The sequence below is a fragment of the Cebus imitator genome, unplaced genomic scaffold, assembly GCF_001604975.1.
Source record: "Cebus imitator isolate Cc_AM_T3 unplaced genomic scaffold, Cebus_imitator-1.0 Scaffold375, whole genome shotgun sequence".
In the NCBI taxonomy this organism is placed as follows: domain Eukaryota; kingdom Metazoa; phylum Chordata; class Mammalia; order Primates; family Cebidae; genus Cebus; species Cebus imitator.
Window position 1 is genome coordinate 99581 of NW_016107690.1, and position 20217 is coordinate 119797.

The window sequence follows — 20217 nt, forward strand, 5'->3', positions numbered from 1 at the left end:
GTGCAATGGCACAATCTTGGCTCACTGCAACCTCTGCCTCCTGGGTTCAAGCAATTCTCCTACCTCAGCCTTCCAAGCAGCTGGGACTATAAGCATATGCCAGCAGGCCCGGCTAATTTTTGTATTTTTAGTAGAAATGGGGTTTCACCATGCTGGCCAGGCTGGTCTCGAACTCCTGACCTCAGGTGATCTGCCCCCCCTCAGCTTCCCAAAGTGCTGAGATTATAGAAGTAAGCCACCACACCCAGCCTATACATGGATTTTTGACTGTACGGGGGGGTCAGCTGTCATTGTTCAAGGGTCAGCTATCATTGAGAAATTGATTCCAAGTGGGATGAAAAATTTTAGGATCACTCCACAGTGAATGAAGCTCACCTAATGCCACGTTTTGTAGGCAGTTAACAAGCCGTTTTTCATCTTTCTCTCCTGCTGTCTGTCTCCACCTGTTCTCCTCGGTCAATGCACTCCCCTCCCACCTCCAGGCCAGTCATGTTCACAGTAACACAGCCCTGGGGAAGGCTGGTGTCTCACTTCCTAGCTGTGTGACATTGAGCAGGTATCTTAACTTCTCTGGGCTTCCCTCACTCATCTATAAAATGAAGATAATAAAAGCCCCTGCCTCATAGCATTGTGGTGAGGGTTCAACAAGCTGACACCTGCAAAGTACGTCTTAAGTTCTTTATCAGTGCTCAAAAATCAACAAAATGAAAATAAAATCAATAAGCCAGGCATGGCATTGCAGGCCTATAGTCCCAGCTACTTGGGAGGCTGAGGCGGGAGGATCCATTGAGCCCAGGAGTTTGAGACCAGCCTGGGCAACATAGTGAGACCTCATCTCTTAAAAAAAAAAACAAAAAACGTAGAGCTAGGAATGGTGGCTCACACCTGTAATCCCAGCCCTTTGGGAGGCTGAGGAAGGAGGATCACTTGAAGCAGGAGTTTGAGACCAGCCTGGCCAACATGGTGAAACCCCGTCTCTACCAAAAATACAAAAAATTTGCTGGGCATGGTGGTGTGCACCTGTAGTCCCAGCTACTTGGGAGGCTGGGGCGTAAGAAAAGGCTGAAGCACTGCAACCTCCGCCCCACTTGAACCCAGGAGGCGGTGGTTGCAGGGAACCAAGATCACATCACTGCCTCCAGCCTGAGCAACAGAGTGAGACTCCATCTCAAAAAAAAAAAAAAAAAAAAAAAAAAAAAGAGAGAGAGGCCCAGTGGCTCAAGCCTGTAATCCCAGCACTTTGGGAGGCCGAGGCGGGTGGATCATGAGGTCAAGAGATCGAGACCATCCTGGTCAACATGGTGAAACCCCGTCTCTACTAAAAATACAAAAAATTAGCTGGGCATGGTGGCACGTGCCTGTAATCCCAGCTACTCAGGAGGCTGAGGCAGGAGAATTGCCTGAACCCCGGAGGCGGAGGTTGCGGTGAGCCGAGATCGCGCCATTGCACTCCAGCCTGGGTAACAAGAGCAAAACTCCGTCTCAAAAAAAAATAATAAAGAATAAATAAAATAAAATAAAATAAACCCAGACAACTGAAGGAAGCCACAGAGGGATCGTGACATGCCCAGAGTCACCCCAGGACAACAGAGACAGAGGAAGGATTTGAACTCAGAGCCACCTGATTCTATCCAGGCTCAGCTGGGGGCAGTGGCTCACACCCGTAATCCCAGCACTTTGGGAGGCCGAGGCGGGAGGATCACTTGAGGCCAGGAGTTTAAGACCAGCCTGGGCAACACAGTTAGACTTCATCTCAACAAAAAATAAAAATTAGCCCAGGGTGGTGGTGCACACCTGTAGTTACTGCACCTTGGGAGGCTGAGACAGGAGGATCGTTTGAGCCCAGGAGTTGGAGGCTACAGTCAGCTGAGATCACACCACTGCACTCTAGCTTGGCAACAGAACGAGTCTCAAAAAACGCCAGGTGCGGTGGCTCATGCCTATAATCCCAGTATACTTTGGGAGGCTGAGGCAGGTGGATGACCTGAGGTCAGGGGTTCAAGATCAGTCTGGACAACACGATGAAACCCCACCTCTACTAAAAATATAAAATTAGCTGGGTGTGGTGGTGCATGCCCATAATCCCAGCTACTCAGGAGGCCGAGGCAGGAGAATTGCTTGAACCCAGTAGGTGGAGGTTGCAATAAGCCGATATTGCGCAACTGCACTCCAGCGTGGGCAACAAGAGTGAAACTCCATCTCAGCTGGGCGCGATGGCTCACGCCTGTAATCCCAGCACTTTGGGAGGCTGAGGTGGGCAGATCACCTGAGATCAGGAGTTCGAGACCAGCCTGACCAATATGGTGAAACCCCATCTTTTAAAAAAAAAAAAAAAAAGAAAGAAAGAAGAAAGAAACTCCATCTCTAAATAAATAAACACATACATACATAAAGGCTTGTTCCATGGGCCCCTCTTTTTGGCTTTCAAGGATGCCCCATCCTGGGCTCCCACTCACTCGCACTCTCTGCTCCTGCCAGGAGAATCTGCCTGCTCTGCCTGTCAATCAAGCAGACCTGGTCCAGCCTCCGATCTTTGCCCACACGGGTCCATGCCTCACTCCTCTCGTGCCTGCCTTCACTTCTCTAATCCTCCCTATTCCTCCAGGCTCTGCGCTGGCGCTGCCACCTTTAAGCAGACTGCCTGATTTCTCCAGGCCACACCGGATGGGGAGGTGTATCTCATGATGGGAAACTGAGGGCTACAAGTCCAGCTTGCCCACCCAGGCCAGGCACACAGAGGTGCTCGGGAAGGCTGACTGACTGTCCCTGGAAGTGAGCCCTCACTTTTTTTTTTTTTTTTTTTGAGACAGAGTTTCACTCTTGCTGTCCAGGCTGGAGTGTAGTGGCAGGATCTGGGCTCACCGCAACCTCTGCCTCCTGGGTTCAAGCGATTCTCCTGCCTCAGCCTCCCAAGTAGCTGGAATTACAGGTGAGCGACACCACTCCCAGCTAATTTTATATTTTTGGTAGAGCCTGTTGGCCAGGCTGGTCTCAAACTTTCAACCTCAGGTGATCGGCCTGCCTCGGCCTCTTAAAGTGCTGGGATCAGAGGCGTGAGTCACTGCACCCCGCCTGAATCCTCACTTTCATTGTCTCCATCTGTGCCCTGAACTGGCCGCCACAGGGACTTGGGGGCTGAGTGGGAGTGGGGATGACTGCGGAAGAAGCATGTCTTTCTAGGAGTTCATAGCTGAAGACACAGATGCAAGAAAAGACAGCTAGATCTGCCTGAGGGCCTTCACACTGGCTATCCCAGCCACCTGGAATGTGACTCCTGCAAACTCCCTCCCCTCCCCTTCTCTTTCTTTTTCTTTTTCTGAGATGGAGGCTTGCTCTGTTGCCCAGGCTGCAGTGCAATGACACAACTCGGCTCACTGCAACCTGGGTTCAAGCAGTTCTCCTGCCTCAGCCTCCCGAGTAGCTGGGATTACAGGTGCCCACTACCAATGCCCAGCTAATTTTTGTATTTTTAATAGAGATGAAATTTCACCATGTTGGCCAGGCTGGTCTCGAACTCCTGACCTCAAGTGATCTGCCTGCCTCGGCCTCCCAAAGTGCTGGGATTACAGGCGTGAGCCCCCGGCTTTCCCCGTCCCTTTCTGATCTTTGCTCTAATATCACCTTCTCGGGGAAGCCTTCCCTGGCCACCCCCTTTAAAACTGCAACCACCTCCCCTGCCCTGGATGCTTCAATTCCCTTTCCTGCTTTGCCTGTCTTCTCGGCACAAAATAATATTTTCACTTATTTATCTTGTTTCGTGTTCATCTGCCCCACCCAGGTTCGGCTCAACACGCGAGGATTTTTGTCTGCCTTATTCCCTGGCTGATTCCGCTGTGCTGGAACAGCGCATGCTATATAAATGTGTGCTGAGTATATACACTCCAAAGCAAGAGATCAGGGTACCCTGGAAAGTGGGTCCTTGGAAAAGCAAGGGGTCACTGCGGCTAGGGAAAGCGGAAATTGGACAAAGAGGTGGTACTGGGGCCCAACTGTGAGGAATGAGGAGGGTCCGACAGCTGGCAATGCAGGGAGAAGGTATTCCATGGGGAGAGGACTGCCTGGGCAAAGGTATGCCGGCTGGAAAGCTTGTACGGGGCGCAGTGAGGAGGTCAGGGCGCCAGGGGGCAGCAGAGAGGAAAGGAGACGAGGTGGGTACCGAAATGAATGAGTGATGGATCTTCAGAAGCCTGAAGATGGGGGCCTGTATCGGGCATCCAGGGCCTAGGGCCTCACACTCACCTCTGTCTTCTTAAATCGTGCCCTGAGAGTCTTCATGGTTGGTATTCTGCGTTTCTCCTCTCCGCAGGCCACCTGAGGAAGGGCAAGGGTGGGGGTAGGGTAAGGGACACCAATCCTGGTGGGCGTGAGGGTCTGTTGCCTCCCCCTCCTCAAAAGGACCACTTCTTCCTCCCTGACCAGTCCTGGCCCCTAGAGCAAGCCACAGACCTGCTCTATCTCCTACCTACTGTGTGTCCTTTGGGAGGTTACCTGACCTCTCTGTTTTACTTCCCTCATCTATAAAATGAGAGAAATGATCCTTTCTTGGTCAGTTTTCAGTATGGTCCCTCCATAGAGCCTGGTCAAACATGAGGGGCTCAACAAATGCACGTCATTAGTATTTCCTGTTGCCCAAACAGATCAAGCCTTTTCTGGTCTCCTAACTTTTCTCTGTGTAGGTATTTCTGCTTAGAATGGATTCTTTGTACTTCTCTGAACTCCTACTCATCCTTCAAAGCCCAGTTCCAAAATCCCTTGCCCTGATCAGCTTTGCCTCTGGTTCGGAAGCAGAGATCTAACTCACCAAATTGGGTTCCCGCCTACCCCGGTTTGGTGTCTTCCTCTGCCTCACCCCTGGCTCCATGGGCTGGAAGGGTCTGCGCTGGTTCTGTCTTTTTCAACAGTCAGTGGCTCCCTAGGGACTGAACCCAGGGCTGATGGCTCTCAGCACAGAGGCATGCTTGCTAGATAGTCAGAGGAAGGCTCCATGCAGCTAAGCCCCCTCATACTGGTGTGGCCTCTGTGTGAGTGACAGCAATTCACCCATAGTGGGTGGCGGTCCGGGACGATGGCTGCATGCATGCACGTGATGTGAGCGTGGGGCGTGTTCATGCATGCACATCCGTCCACCTGGGCCTGTTCTATGTTCAGCATGTGCAGGCACAGAGGTCAGGCAGGAATATCTCAAGGGGGTGTGTTTCTTAAGGAGTGTGACTCTGGGGCCCTATGTCTGAAAGGGATCTCTGTGGATGAGAATCTATATTTGACTCTTACCAGGCAGTAGGGGTTGGGATGGCCTCTAGCTGTCCACCTACCTACTTATGAATTCTCCAAGCCACCCTTCCACCCATTTACCACCTATGTACTCACCTGGGCATTCAACCTCCCACCCAGGCACTGTACACCCACCCACTGGCCACCACCCACTAACTCACCCACCCGATTCATGTTCTCATGGTTCTTCATCAACCTTTAATCAGGCTTCACCCACACATCCATCCACCCACCACCCACCCAAACACCCACCATCTGCCACCATCCATCCATCCACTCATCCACCCATCCATCCACTTATCCATCCCTTCATCCATTTACCCAACCACCAATCCATCCATCTATCCACCCATCCATCAACTTATCTATCTCTTCGTCCATCTACCCAACCACCAATCCATCCATTCATCCATCCATCCATCCCTCCCTCCCTCCACTCAACCATCAATCCCTCCACCCATCCATCCATCCGCCTACCCAATCACCCACCCACCCACCTACCCATTCATTCATCCACCCATCCATCCACTTATCCATCCCTTTATCCATCTGCCTATCCATCTACCCAAGCACCAATCCATCCATCCATCCATCCCTCCACCCATCCATCCATTCGCCCACCCAATCACCCACCCACCCACCTACCCATCTACTTATCCACCCATCCATCCACTTATCCATCCCTTTATCCATCCGCCTATCCATCTACCCAACCACCAATCCATCCATCCATCCATCCCTCCATCCATCCACCCATCAATCCCTCCACCCATCCATCCATTCGCCCACCCAATCACCCACCCACCCACCTACCCATCTACTTATCCACCCATCCATCCACTTATCTATCCCTCCATCCATCCACCCAACCACCAATCCATCCATTTATCCACCTGTCCCTTCACCCATGCATCTACTCATCCATCCATCCACCCACTCATCCACCCGTTCATCTACCCAATCATCAACCCACCCATCCATCCACCCAACGATCAATCCATCTATTCACCCACCCATCCATTCATTTACCCCTCCACCAGCACCCATTCACTCACCACCTACCCTTTTTTCTTCCACCCTTGACTGGAGGATTCAATCACACCCAAAGCAGGGGGTAATAAGACACCCAAGACAGGAGTTCACAGGCTGCTTGGGAGAAGACAATCTGTGGGCTTGGGGGAGGGAGAAACGCATGCTAAATTTAGGGAGCTGCTTGCTGGAAGAGGTGATGGTAAACAAGAAGGGCCTGATGTCCGGGTGGGATGCTGAGCACCCGCCTTGGAGGATGCTAGGCAGGTCACAGGCCGGCAAGTGGGAAGTGCGTGCGGGAACGAGTGCATGTGTGTGTCGGGGTGCCTGGGCAGCTCAGAAACCTGGCTGGGACCCAGCACTGCTTCCTTCTCCCACATACAAGGGCTCAGGGGCCTGGGGCCCTAAAGGGATCCTCCAGCCTGGGCCTCTCCCACCTCCTTCCTCCCCTACCTCCTGCAGCTCCAGTGCCCCGAGCTCCCGGCCACAGTGCCCACTGCCGGCTCCGGTTACCCACTCCCAGCTGGGCCCCGAGAAGCTCCAGCCGCTCCACTCTGACACCTGATCAGCTCTGAGCGGGCGGCCGCCCCAGGGGGCTGGGGATGAGCCGAGGGAGGAGACAGGCTGGCAGCGGACTGCCTGTTGGCCAACTGGCTCTGGCGGGAAGACACCCACGATCTTCCCTATCATCACTGGACTGATTTCAGTTTCTGGAAGGAGCCACGCTCTTCCTGTCTTCTCAGCCTTTGCACTTGCTGTTTCCCCCACCGGGAACATTCTTTCTATATTTCAAGTCACTCCCAACTGGCTCTACCTGACTCATGCACTCTTTAGATCTTTGCCGCAACATTCCCTCCTCCAGGAAGCCCTCCTGGATGCCCCCAAGCTGGGTCAGGTGCCTCCTGTGAGCCCCCTCACTGCCCTGTGCCCTCTGCATCCCCCATTGCACCGCAACCACACCATGTCACCATTACCTGGTCACATCTTTGTGTCCACCCCCAGCCACCAGGGCAGAGACGGTACCATCTTTGTTCCCCAGTGTGCCCAGTGCACAGTAGGTGCTCAACACATGATTCTTAAATAAGTCCTCCAGGCCACCAGCCCCAGTGACCATGAGCAGGACCTGTCCTGCAAAATTCCGAACCTCCACTCGTATGATATTCAGATAACTTGGCCGGGCGCGGTGGCTCACGCCTGTAATCCCAACACTTTGGGAGGCCGAGGCGGGTGGATCACCTGAGGTGAGGGGTTCGAGACCAGCCTGGCCAACATGGTGAAACCCCATCTCTACTAAAAAAAAACACAAAAATCAGGGGGAAAAAAAAAAAAAATTAGCTGGGCGCGGTGGTGGGCGTGTGTAACCCCAGCTGCTCGGAAGGCAGAGGCAGGAGAAACGCTTGAACCCGGGAGGAGGCTGCAGTGAGCTGAGATTGCGCCACTGCATTCCAGCCTGGGCGACAGAGCGAGGCTGTCTTACAAAAAAAAAAAAAAATTTTTTTTCAGATAATTCAGGGTGGCATTCAAGACCCTTGGACTAGGGGGTCCCTGCTGCCTGGCACTGTTCTTATGGAATTTACTAACACGTAAAACGGGGTTATGGGGGGCATCGATAGCCTGCGTCCCTCATTTTAGAGGTGACTGGAGGACTCTCACGTAGGCAGCCGCCCCAATTTCCCGCTCGGGTCATCGGGCAGCCCCTTCCCAAATCCCGAGAACGCCCGCATCCGAGAAGGCGGGCTTCCTTCAGACAGCAGTTAACATGGCGCCTGCGGCGTCGGCACGCGGCGCATGCGCCTTGCCGAGGGAGGCTGGGTTCGCGGAACAGGAACGTGGCTCCTCCTTCCTCCCCGCCCCGCCCCGCCCCGCTTCCGGCGGAAGCGGCCTCAACAAGGGAAACTTTATTGTTCCCGTGGGGGCGGCGAGGATGTCGGTGAATTACGCTGCGGGGCTATCGCCGTATGCGGACAAGGGCAAGTGCGGCCTCCCCGAGGTGAGCGCATCCAGGGATCCCGAGGGTCGCTCCCAGGGCCGTAGGCCGGGAGGGGCCGGACGGCAGCAGGGCATTGTGGGACTATCAGGAGACACTGAGGCTAGACAATGGGAGGGACTTCCCAGTGAGGAAGGGGCGGGAAGTGCCACCCCTGCGCACCCGGGGACGCGAACACGCCCAACTCTGTGGCCACCGGCCCGGGCTGATCGGGGAGAGCGGGGGTGTGTAGTTCCAGGAGGCGGGGACGGCAGGCGCAAAGGCAGGGTGGTGGAATAAACGCACCTAGAGACGGGTTAGGCCGGGGAGGTGTCCAGAGCCGGGCCACGACGGGGCTCAAATGCCAGGCTGGGGAGTTGGCACTTTCTCCTGAGGGGGATGGAGAAGGGTTTTGCCCTGGCGAGGGGCCCGGACAGAATGTGCCAGGAAGATCCCTCCAGCCCCTCGGAGGGGGGGAAGTGGGGGGATCGGCGGTCCCCTCCGCGCCCTGTGGGAAGTCACTTCACTTCTGGGTCTCCATCCCCACCCTCTCTGCAAACGAGGTGAAGGTGGCCCCATCCCATCAAGGCTGACCCATGCATTCCGAGGCTTGCATTTAGTGGGCGCTGACGGTGTGCGCGCCTGTCCAGAAGCCTCACTCTTCACTGCTGCTGTCACTGTATTTATTTATTTACTTATTTTGAGACCGGGTCTTGCTCTGTCACCCAGGCTGGAGTGCAGTGGCGCGATCTCGGCTCACTGCAACCTCCATCTCCCGGGCTCAAGCGATTCTCCTGCCTCAGCCTCCCGAGTAGCTGGCATTACAGGCATGCACCACCACGCCTGCCTAGTTTTTGTATTTTTAGTAGAGATGGGGTTTTACCATGGCCAGGATGGTCTTGATCTCTTGACCTCATGATCCGCCCTCCTCGGCCTCCCAAAGTGCTGGGATTACAGACGTGAGCCACCGCGCCCGGCCTGTTAGTCACTTTATTCCACCAACATTGATGGAGCACCTGCTGTGGGTCAGGCACTCACTAGGTAAGGAGGCCACAGTCAGGAGCAAGACACGTTAACCCCTCTTTCTAATAAGGGGGACTGACTAGGGGTTGCATGGAAACCAGGTGGCCAAGGGAGGCGTCACTGTTGCTGAGGTGACATCTGAACCACAAGTTACAGGGGATGAAGGAGGCATCCATGGGGCTATCTGGGGGAGGAGCACTCAAGGGTGTGGGGACAGCGTGTGCGCAAGCCTTGAGGCAGGACCGTGCCTGGCGTGATGGAGGATGAGGGAGGAGGCCTCCCTGTGTGGCCGGATCAGAGTGACTGAGGCAGGGAAAGGGAGGAGAAGAGGGTATGGAGGGGGCAGGGCAGGTAGCGCAGGGGCTGGTGGGCCTTGGGCAGGGCCAGGGCTTTAACAAGGCAGGCGGGAGCCATGGAGGACTGTAGGCAGAGGAGGCACATGAGGACAAGCTGCCTTTTCCAATTCATTTTCCTGCCCCAGGCAAGAAAGGGACAGGGACAGCTCGGTCTGTGGCTTGTGTATGGCCTTGCCACTTGTGGGACCTGTTTTGACCCCTGCATCCGCTCCTTCCCCTACAGATCTTCGACCCCCCAGAGGAGCTGGAGCGGAAGGTGTGGGAGCTGGCGAGGCTGGTCTGGCAGTCCTCCAATGTGGTGTTTCACACGGGGGCCGGCATCAGCACCGCCTCTGGCATCCCCGACTTCAGGTCTGTGAGTGTGCAGGGGACATTGAGGCAAGGCCCACCAGCCTGCCACGGCCTTCCCCGTGAGCCACACACAACTAGGCATTAGGGCCCATCCATCTTCCTTCCTTCTGGATGTGTGCTGGGCACCGGGGACGGGTGATACCCCCTCCCTTTAGGATGTGTCCCTTGAAGTCACAACCAGCATTCCACTCACCCCCTTGGCCTGATCACACCAGGTGTGAATTTCTCCTCCTTCTCCTCTTCCATAACCTGCTGGGGCTCCCCATTGCCAGGCAGAAAGAATTCTGCATTCCTGGTGCAGGAGGCTGAAGCCCTTTCTTTCCACCCAGCCCTGAATCACCTCTCCAGCGTCAGCCCCTCCTGCACCTGCTACAGCTGCCAAAACCCTTGTGTTTTCTCCTAAACTCATGGGTTCTTCCCAGCACCCTGGCGTCTGCTTACCCCTTCTGTCTGATACTCCCTCTCACCCTTCAAGAGATGCTCAGACTCCTCCAGGAAACCCTTCCACATGCCCCAGGGTCCCCACCACCTCCACTGGGCTTCCCCAGGCCCAGGTGCCTCCTCTGGTCCAGGCTTGACCCCGTGGGGCAGAGGGTCTGTGTCCACCTGTCTCCCCCAAGATCAAGGGCTTCTGGAGGGCAGGGCTTGGGTCCACGTGACCATCCAGGCTCAGGACAGCAGCAACAAAGTTGGTTGAGCTGAATCAGTCATTTTTGCCTTCGTGTGAATTCATCGCTCTCTCTCTGTCTCTCCCTCTCTCTGTCTCCAATTCTGTCTAACTTGGCTTTGTCTTTAACTCATTATATCTGTCTCTGTCTTGTTCTGTCTTCCTCTCCCTGTTCTTCCAAATGTACCCTCTATTTCTTCCTGACTCTCTCTCTCTGTCTCCTGATTTTCTCTCTCTGCAATTTTCTCCCTCTGTCTTTTTCTGCTCCCCTCTCCCCCTCCATCTCTCCCCGCCTGCCACCTTCAGGGGTCCCCACGGAGTCTGGACCATGGAAGAGCGGGGCCTGGCCCCCAAATTCGACACCACCTTTGAGAGCGCGCGGCCCACGCAGACCCACATGGCACTGGTGCAGCTAGAACGCGTGGGCCTCCTCCGCTTCCTGGTCAGCCAGAATGTGGACGGCCTCCACATGCGCTCTGGCTTCCCCAGGTAATACCCTGGCCCCGCCCCCCAGGAATCCTTGGGACTCCACAAACCGTGTTTGCATTTTTAGGAGGAGAGTCCCCTTTTCCTCGTTCTCTAAGATTCTAGCCCTGAGCTCTCTGGGTCTTTCCTGGCCTGCTGTGTGGAGGTCTCTGAGTCCCATGGCTCAGAGCTGTCCCCACCGGGGTCAGAGGCAGAATTTCCCTTGGGGTGGGGCTCAGGGGAGGAGAGCTCTCAGGGTCTAGAAGTTGCAGTTTTATTTTTGATTTTGTTTTAAGACAAAGTCTTGCTCTGTCGCCCAGGCTGGAGTGCAATGGTATGATCTCAGCTCACTGCAACCTCCGCCTCCCACGTTCAAGTGATTCTCCTGCCTCAGCCTCCTGAGTAGCTGGGATTACAGATGCCCGCCCCCACGCCCAGCTAATTTTTGCATTTTTAGTAGAAACGGGGTTTCACCACGTTGGCCAGGCTGGTCTTGAACTCCTGACTTCAGGTGATCCACCTGCCTCAGCCTCCCACAGCGCTGGGATGACAGGCGTGAGCCACTGTGCCTGGCTGTTGTGTTTTTAGTATCCACCTTTATGAATATCCATCCTCATTAATATCCATCTTTATTCGTCTGATACTGAGCATGAACACTGCCGTGGGGCAGGCTGCTTTCCTAATAGAAGTGTGGCCCTCCCCTGCCCCTCTTTGTCGGGCCTCACCCTGGGGCAACCAGTGACAGCCATGTGGGTGCTGAGACGAGCAGATGGGCACCCAGGGGTGAGGAGCGAGGAAGAGATTTTTCTCTGCTTATAAAAGCAAAGCGGGGCAGGGTGCGGTGGCTCACACCTGTAACCCCAGCATTTTGGGAGGCCGAGGCGGGTGGATCACCTGAGGTCAGCAATTCAAGACCAGCCTGGCCAACATGGTAAAACTCTGTCTCTACTAAAAATACAAAAAAAAAAAAAATTACCTGGGCGTGGTGGAGGGCGCCTGTAATCCCAGCTTCTCGGGAGGCTGAGGCAGGAGAATCACTTGAACCAGGGAGTCAGAGGTTGCGGTGAGCAAGATGGTGCCATTGCACTCCAGCCTCGTGACAGAGCGAGACTCTGTCTCAAAAACAGATAAATAAATTAATTAAATAAATAAAGCTGCCGGGCGAGGTGGCTCACGCCTGTCATCCCAGCACTCTGAGCAGGAGTTTGAGATCAGCCTGACCAACACGGTGAAACCCCATCTCTACTAAAAGTACAACAACTTAGCCAGGCGTGATAGCAGGTACCTATAGCTCCAGCTACTCAGGAGGCTGAGGCAGGAGAATTGCTTGCACCCAGGAGGCGGAGGTTGCAGTGAACGGAGATCGCGCCACTGCACTCCAGCCTGAGGGGCAGATCGAGACTCTGCCTCAAAAACAAAAAGAAATACGTAAAATGAAGCTGGGATTGGATCTCATGCTTCACTCCCTCCGCAGCCCGGGCCTTAGCACTCTGCCTCGGTGTCTTCCATTATAAACTGGGAATTCGCATTCCTGGGCCTCTGACCTGGTCACAACAAGAGATTCCCATATGCTCTTGGTGGGGGACAGGGATTTAGTGAGTAGAATGGGCTTCCCGTTATCTAAGGTGAGTTCAGCTGCAGGGGTTAATGATTTCTTGGGTTCAGAGAGGTTGGGCCACTTGCCCAGAGATGCACAGCAGTTGAATGGCAGAGCCAGGAGCTAGAAGAGCCAGAAAGAAGTTGATTGATGTTGTGGGAGAGGAGTCAGGCAAGGCTTCCTGGAGGAGGGGCTTAGCACCAGCTCCAAAGCCTGGGCATCCAGGGAGCCCTCCTCACCATCGAGCCTCTTCCTTCTCCTCTCACAGGGACAAACTGGCAGAGCTTCATGGGAACATGTTCGTGGAAGAATGTGCCAAGTGTAAGACGTGAGTGCCACGTGGGATCAGGGCGGGGTCTCGGCTGCCCCCAGGTGGGTGCAGCAGGTGGGCCATGCAGCCACCATCCCTCCCCAGGGCAGGCCAGAGGGGGATGGGGGTCGAGTCTAATGTCCCAGAGACCCAGAGGGTATGGGGGAACTGGGTGTGACCCTCCTGGGGGGTCTGAGGGTCGTCCCATTCTCCTGCGGGGATGTGAGGATTATCCCTTCCTCCTGGGGGGGAGTCTGAGGATCACCCCCGTCCTCCTGGGGGGTCTGAGGGTCATCTCATCCCCCTGGAGGGGATCTGAGGATCATCCCTTCCTCCTGGGGGGTCTGAGGGTCATTCCTCTCTCCTGGAGGGTCTGAGGGTCATGCCTTCCTCCTGGAGGGATTTGAGGGACATGTCTCCCCCTGGGGAGTTACATCCCTGTTCTGGCACTGCCATAGCAACCTGCAGATGAGCAGCTTAGAACAATAGAAATTTGTGATCTCACAGTTCTGGGGGCCAGAAGTCCAAAATCCAAGTGTCCGCAGGGCCGTGTCCCTCTGCAGCCTGTTGGGAGGATTTTTCCTGCGTCTTCCTGGCTGCCGGTGGCGGCCAGACCCCCTTGGTGGTCCTGGGCTTACAGCTGCAGGGGCCTTCTTATCTCCCTGTTTCTCCCCTTTTTTTATTTTTATACACATAGGGCCTCACCGTGTTGCCCAGGGTGGTCTCGAACTCTTGGCCTCAAATGATCCTCCCGCCTCGTCCTCCCAACGTGCTGGGATTACAGGCGTGAGCCCCCGAGGCTGGTGCAGTATAACCATTAAAGTCAGGAAAAGTAAAGGGGACATGGCTTTCTCCAATCCCTGGTTCGAATCCAGACCCAGGCTGCTGCCCCCAAGCTCTAATTGTTCTGTTTCTCCTGGTCCGGGATGCCATGCGGGGTCCCGTCCCCAGCCCCTTTGTCCCAGACCTCTTCTGACCTTTGTTTTCGGCGCTCCGGGCACTGAGCAGCATCCCGGCCTGATGTTCATGGAAGGTTCCTCCTTCTGCGTCACTCGGTGCTGAGTTCTGGCCACCTGTCCACCCCTGCACCTCCCTGGGAGAATGTCCCCCTAGAAACAGCACGAGAGACACCCCCAGGGGCTGACTTGGCCCCGGCCTTCCCCTTCCTCCCTGACACAGGCAGTACGTCCGGGACACGGTTGTGGGCAGCATGGGCCTGAAGGCCACGGGTCGGCTCTGCACCGTGGCTAAGGCGAGGGGGCTGCGGGCCTGCAGGTGAGCGACCCTGCCCATGCCCTGGGCTCCAGGGGAGGCTACAAGGCCCCTTCGGACTCTTCCCAGCTTCCTCATTGCAGGGGGGAGCTGAGGGACACCATCCTAGACTGGGAGGACTCCCTGCCGGACCGGGACCTGGCGCTCGCCGATGAGGCCAGCAGGTCTGACTCCCCAAGGAGCCCCCAGCGGGGCGGGCTGGGGAGATGGCAGAAACACAGCGAGCTCCAGTACGGGGGCAGGAGCGCCAGCTCAGAGGCAGTCAGGGGGTGCTTCCTGGAGGAGGTGGGCCACGCCAGGGACTGCACACACACACACTCCTCACTATGGTTCTGGGTGGATGCTGCACAAGGAAACGAAGGCTTCAGCCACTCGACTCCTCTAGCCAGTGCTGCCCAGCCAGGAGGTGACTGAGCCAGGGTCCCACCCTAGGGTTCCAAGCTGTTACCACATTGCCATTCTCCCCAGAAGGATCAATGACCCTGCTGGCGGGCAGCAGAGGAGAGGGGCGGGCAGCAGAGGAGAGGGGGTGGGGGATCCTGAAGGCTGGCTCTGGAGTGGGGCCAGCCTTGACCGCACGGGTGAGCACAGAGGGCCTAGGTGTGAGCTGGACCCCATGGCAGGCTCGGGATGTTGGCTGGAGCGGGACTGGAGAGGGGATCAGACTCAGCCCATACTCCCCGGCCCCAGGAACGCCGACCTGTCCATCACCCTGGGCACGTCGCTACAGATCCGACCCAGCGGGAATCTGCCGCTGGCCACCAAGCGCCGGGGAGGCCGCCTGGTCATCGTCAACCTGCAGCCCACCAAGCACGTAGGTGTCCGAGCCCACCCCTACCCAGGGCCCCCATGCACCCTCTGCCCCCGACGCCTGACCCATCCCAACTCCCGGCAGGACCGTCACGCAGACCTCCGCATCCATGGCTACGTCGACGAAGTCATGACCCGGCTCATGAAGCACCTCGGGCTGGAGATCCCCGCCTGGGACGGCCCCCGTGTGCTGGAGAGGGCACTGCCGCCCCTGCCCCGCCCACCCACCCCCAAGCTGGAGTCCAAGGAGGAATCCCCCGCCCAGATCAACGGCTCTGTCCCCACCAGCCCCAAGCAGGAGCCCTGTGCCCAGCACAATGGCTCAGAGCCCGATGGCCCCAAACGGGAACGGCCCGCCAGCCCTGCAGCCCACAGACCCCCAAAAAGAGTGAAGGCTGAGGCGGTCCCCAGCTGACCAGGGTGCTCGGGGAGGGTGGGGCTTTTTGTAGAAACTGTAGATTCTTTTTCTCTCGTGGTCTCACTTTGTTACTTGTTTCTTTCCCCCAGGAACCTCAGGGCTCTGAGAGCTGTGCTCCAGGGGTCACACCTGCCCTCAAAGGTCTCTCCCTTGGCTCCAGGGGCCTCTTGTGGGGGTCCAGGAAGAAACCACACCCCAGGGCTGACAGCCGAGGCCCTGCTATAGCCCAGCCTCTGACTCAGGGTGTTGTTGGGAGGTGTGGCTGGGCCCTCCCTGGTCTCCAGTCTAAACAGGATTGACCTCCCTCTGCCCCCAGGGCCTCCCCTCTGGGCCCCCCACACCCCACCCACCCCTCCTCCATGGGCCCTGCAGGAGGAAAGACCCACTTCAAAGTGGGGGACACAGCAGAGGCTGGCACTGCCTTTGGAGCTAGAGAGAGGGAGACACGGGTCCACCAGGCTTCTGGAAAAGTCTTCAATGCAATAAAAACAGAACTTCCTTCTTGCATCTCAGAATTGTTATTTTTTTGAGCCGGAGCCTTGCTCTGTCACCAAGGCTGGAATGCAGTGGTGTGATCTCAGCTCACTGCAGCCTTCACCTCCTGGGATTCTCCTGCCTCAGCCTCCCGAGTAGCTGGGTTTATAGGTATTCACCACCACAGCCAGCTAATTGTTTGCATTTTTGTAGAGACAGGGTCTCACTATGTGGCCCAGGCTGGTCTCAAACTCCTGGGCTCAAGCAGTCAGGCCACCTCCGCCTCCCAAAGTGGTGGACTTACGGGCGTGAGCCACTGCATCCAGTAAGTGTTTAAATTCCAAATCTGGCCGGGCGTGGTGGCTCATGCCTGTAATCCAAGCACTTTGGAGGCCAAGGTGAGGTCAGGAGTTCAAGACTAGACTGACCAACATGGTGAAACCCCGTCTTTAAATAAATAAATAAATAAAATAAAAAAATAAATTCCAAATTTGTGGTAGGTCCTCGCCCTCCTGGGTCAGGAGTTCGTGGTCCCCTCCTCCCTGGACCATCTGCCTGTGCTCCGTTGCAATCCCTGCCCCTCAAGCCCAGGGTGGGGAACAAGGGCTTCCCTCTCCCGGAACCCCACCTCTGGAGGGATCAGGCCAGTTTTCTGATGAAGTCGACATGGCAGCTAGCATTTTCTGAGCACCCAGTCTGTAGTTATACACTTACGAACGGCTTTTTCTTGTTTCATATTTGCCCCAGGCTGTGAGCCCCTTTGGCACGCACAGCCCACAGTGGGGGCAACGCCACAGAAGAAGAGCGCAGGCGCAGCCAGGTTCCACCCGCCCCAGCTGTGACCTTGGGTAGTCCCTCCACTTCTGAACCCTCCGTATCCTGACCCGCAAAACGAGCAGGGTGGGCCGCCCAGATCCCCAGGAAGGCAGCTGCCTTCCCCGCAAGCCCGGCGCGCACACCCTGGAAGCGCCTCCCCGGCTCCGCGCGCTCGGCCGGCTGCCGCTCTCCAAGGTGCTGAACCCGCGCCCGGCGCCTCTCCCAGCGCGGGATCTGGCGGGGGCGTGGAGCCCGCACCTCACTCCCCTATCCCAGGCTGGCCCAACCCCTCATTCTCAGGAGTGGGGGAGCCCCCAGACTCCGCCTCCACCCCAAAACAAGGTTCTGTCAAAATACTTTATTTTGGATTGGGCAGTCTTAGAAAAGGGGGGTGATGGTGAGCCTTGGCTGCTCCGAAGACCAGGGCGTACCCGGGGCTCCGGAGCCAGGGTCCCTGCAGTCTTGGCGGCTTCCTCCTCCCAGTGTGCGAGGGAGGCCGGGAGGGGTCCCTGGGGGGGAGTTGCTGGGCATCTGTCTGTCCATCCGGTTCTATTTCAGGCTGCATCTGTCTGTCTATCCGGGTCTGTTTCAGGCTGTGTCTGTCTGTCCACACCCGTTTCAGGCTGTCTGTCTGTGCTGGTCTGTTACAGGTTGTGTCTGTCTGTCCGCATCTATTTCAGGCTGTGTCTGTCTGTCTGTCCACATCCGTTTCAGGCTATCTGTCTGTCTGTGCTGGTCTGTTTCAGGCTGTGTCTGTCTGTCCTTCCACATCTGTTTAAGGCTGTCTGTCTGTCTCTGTCTGTGCGGGTCTGTTTCAGGCTGTGTCTGTCTGTCTGTGTCTGTTTCAGGCAGTGTCTGTCTGTCTGTCCAGGTCTTTTTCAGGCTGTGTGTCTGCTCATTGCTTCGGCGCCTGCCTCTGTGTGTATTTCCTGGGCCCCATGGCCCTCTCTTTGTCCGTGTCTGAGTGTTAGTTCCTGAGTGGGCCTCAGTCAGGCCCTGGGTGTGTGGCTGTGAGCTGTGCCTCCCCATCCTGGCATGTCTGCCGGGGTCTCAGCCTCACTTCCCATCCCCAGGTGGGTCGCCGTCCAGTGCAGCACCCCCAAGGCGCCCCTGGGCAGAGGGGCCTGGGAGCACAGTCATGATGGGGCTCACAGCTCCTCCCCCGCCGCCTCCAGCCCTGCACGTCCGGAGCCAGTGCTCGGACCGGGTGCCACCCAGTCTAGCAGGGCGACCTCGCCCAGCCCCTCTGTCTCGTTCCTCAGGACCAGGCTGGCATTGTCCAGCTCCTCCATCGAATTAGTCAGGTCCGCGGTGTCCTGGAAGCCCCAGGCTGCCCTGGGGCTGCCTGGAGACCCTTCTTTGGGTTTGTCAGCCTCGGGTCGGGGTCCTGGGGCCTCAGAGCCCAGCAGAGCATCAGGGGCCACGCGGGAGGCAGCATCATTGTGCAAAGTTCTGGAGAAGACTGATTGGGGAAGGGGCGTGTCATAGGAGACAAGGTGAAGGTGCAGTCCTGTGCTCCCTTCCCCGGCCCCAGCCTCAGGGAATGGGGAACAGCGGTCTTCTCCCCCTACCCTAGAGGCCTCGGATGGGGACTTGGGGAGCCCAGACAAAGGTTTTAAAGGCAGGAATCCCCTACCTCGCAAAGGCGCAAAGTCCCCGGGGCTCTTGGCTTTGTTGGAGGCAAAAGGGCTGATGGAGGGGAGGATGATGAGGGCGAACGACAGTAACAGGACCTGGGGGAGACAGCAGCAGGGTCACTCACTCCCTACTGTCCCCTGCAAGCACCTTCATCCCACAGGCAGGGAAACTGACGCCCCAAAGACAAGACTGGATCATACTTGAGCTAGGACACGAGGGGAGCTTGGACACACTGTCATCTCCCCATGGGCACGTCTGCCAAAGCCTAGGTCCCCGGCTTTCCTGGGGGTGCCAGGACTCACCGCGACGCAGGTCCCTGTCTGGGCTGACTTGCTAGTGGACTGCACCACAATGGCCTGGAGTTTCTTCAGCTGCTCCAAGAGGGACCTTAGAGGGACAGGCAGGCCAGTGCTAAGCCCTACAGGGCCTCAGTCCTGCCTCTCGTCCACTTCCGGGATCCCCCAGTGCCACTAAAGTCCAAATTCCATCCAACCTTCAAGGGCCTCCCACTCTATTTTTATTTATTTATTTATTTTTGAGACACAGTCTTGCTCTGCTGCCCAGGCTGGAGTGCAGTGGCGCAACCTCTGTCTCCCTGGTTCAAGCGATTCTCCTGCCTCAGCCTCCCAAGTACCTGGGACTACAGGCGTGCAAAACCACACCCAGTTAATTTTTTGTATTTTTAGTAGAGACAGGGTTTCACCGTGTTAGCTGGGATGGTCTCGATCTCCTGACCTCATGATCTCCCCGCCTTGGCCTCCCAAAGTGCTGGGATTACAGGCATGAGCCACCATGCCAGCCTTTATTTTTTATTTGTTTGTTTATTTTTGAGACAGAGTCTGGCTCTGCCACCCAGGCTGGAGTGCAGTGGTGCAGTCTCTGCTCACTGCAAGCTCCACCTCCCGGGTTCAAGCGATTCTCCTGCCTCAGCCTCACAAGTAGCTAGGATTATAGGCACGTGTCACCACGCCCAGTTAATTTTTGTATTTTTAGTAGAGACGGGGTTTCACTATGTTGGCCAGGCTGGTTTTGAACTCCTGACCTCAGGGGATTCTCCCTCCTTGGCCTCCCAAAGTGCTGGGATGACAGGCGTGAACCACCGCGCCTGGCTCACAGATGGAACTCATTCCCTACTTCACTCTGCCATCAGGTAGGCTCTCTGCTCTTCCCACAAGGGACTCTGGGGTTGCTTCCTTGTCCTCCCTGGAGGAACCCAGACTCACAGATTTTGCTTCTCAAGATGCAAGACCTTCCTCTGTAACTCCTGATTCTGAGCAGTGCAAGCTGACATCCTGAAAGGACAAAGATACAGCGACATTCAGAACACACCAGTCACCACCTGGCCCCTCCACCTCTCCAGGGGAGGCCTACATTACTAGCAAGGAACACAAGGCCAAAGAGGGGATGTCGTTCATCCAAGGTTACTTTGCATGTCAGACGGGCTCAGGATTTGAACTCGCATCTGCCTGGTTCCTAAGTTCCATCTCTGCATTAATGTTCATTAATGCTCATTCAAAGTTGAGCCCCCTGGCCAGGCGCGGTGGTTCATGCCCATAATCCCAGTACTTTGGAAGCCCAAGGCGGGCAGATCACAAGGTCAGGAGTTCAAGATCAGCCTAACCAATATAGTGAAACCCTGTCTCTACTACAAATACAAAAATAAAAATAAAAAATAAATAGCTGGGTGTAGTGGCACATGCCTGTAATCCCAGCTACTCAGGAAGCCTAGGCAGGAGAGTTGCTTAAGCCCAGGA

The 20217-nt window shown here is 56.2% G+C and overlaps 3 protein-coding genes across 9 annotated transcripts in view; 1 reads left to right on the forward strand and 2 right to left on the reverse strand.

Annotated features, from left to right (window-relative positions):
* The window catches only part of ANKRD24 (ankyrin repeat domain 24), a 51310-nt gene extending 44301 nt beyond the window's left edge, over positions 1-7009 (reverse strand). The window contains exons 1-2 of the mRNA XM_017507367.2: positions 6754-7009; positions 4240-4311 (exon numbers count right to left, since the gene is read on the reverse strand). Coding sequence (XP_017362856.2) covers positions 4240-4311; positions 6754-6990 — 309 coding nt within the window. The 5' untranslated portion in view covers positions 6991-7009. The remainder of the gene's footprint in view (positions 1-4239; positions 4312-6753) is intronic.
* Positions 7010-8151: 1142 nt separating this feature from the next.
* Positions 8152-16044, forward strand: SIRT6 (sirtuin 6). Of its 5 annotated transcripts, none has more exons than XM_017507380.2 (8): positions 8152-8290; positions 9869-9996; positions 10970-11152; positions 12994-13053; positions 14215-14310; positions 14391-14471; positions 15038-15121; positions 15203-16044. In XM_017507380.2, the coding sequence occupies exons 1-8, from the start codon at positions 8225-8227 to the stop codon at positions 15249-15251; spliced, it is 747 nt and encodes a 248-aa protein (XP_017362869.1). In that variant the 5' UTR covers positions 8152-8224; the 3' UTR covers positions 15252-16044. The 5 variants fall into 5 exon arrangements, with proteins under 5 accessions (XP_017362869.1, XP_017362866.1, XP_017362867.1 ...); XM_017507377.2 differs by having other exon boundaries at positions 14998-15121; positions 15203-16042; XM_037731011.1 differs by lacking the exon at positions 8152-8290 and adding an exon at positions 8411-8511 and having other exon boundaries at positions 14998-15121; positions 15203-16042.
* Positions 16045-17544: 1500 nt separating this feature from the next.
* Positions 17545-20217, reverse strand: part of CREB3L3 (cAMP responsive element binding protein 3 like 3) — a 22853-nt gene continuing 20180 nt past the window's right edge. For 2 of the 3 annotated variants that reach the window (XM_017507381.2, XM_017507382.2), the window contains exons 7-10: positions 19687-19755; positions 18766-18850; positions 18462-18558; positions 17545-18287 (exon numbers count right to left, since the gene is read on the reverse strand). In XM_017507381.2, the coding sequence (XP_017362870.1) occupies positions 17974-18287; positions 18462-18558; positions 18766-18850; positions 19687-19755 (565 nt within the window). In that variant the 3' untranslated portion in view covers positions 17545-17973. The remainder of the gene's footprint in view (positions 18288-18461; positions 18559-18765; positions 18851-19686; positions 19756-20217) is intronic. The other variant, XM_037731017.1, reaches the window with a different exon arrangement.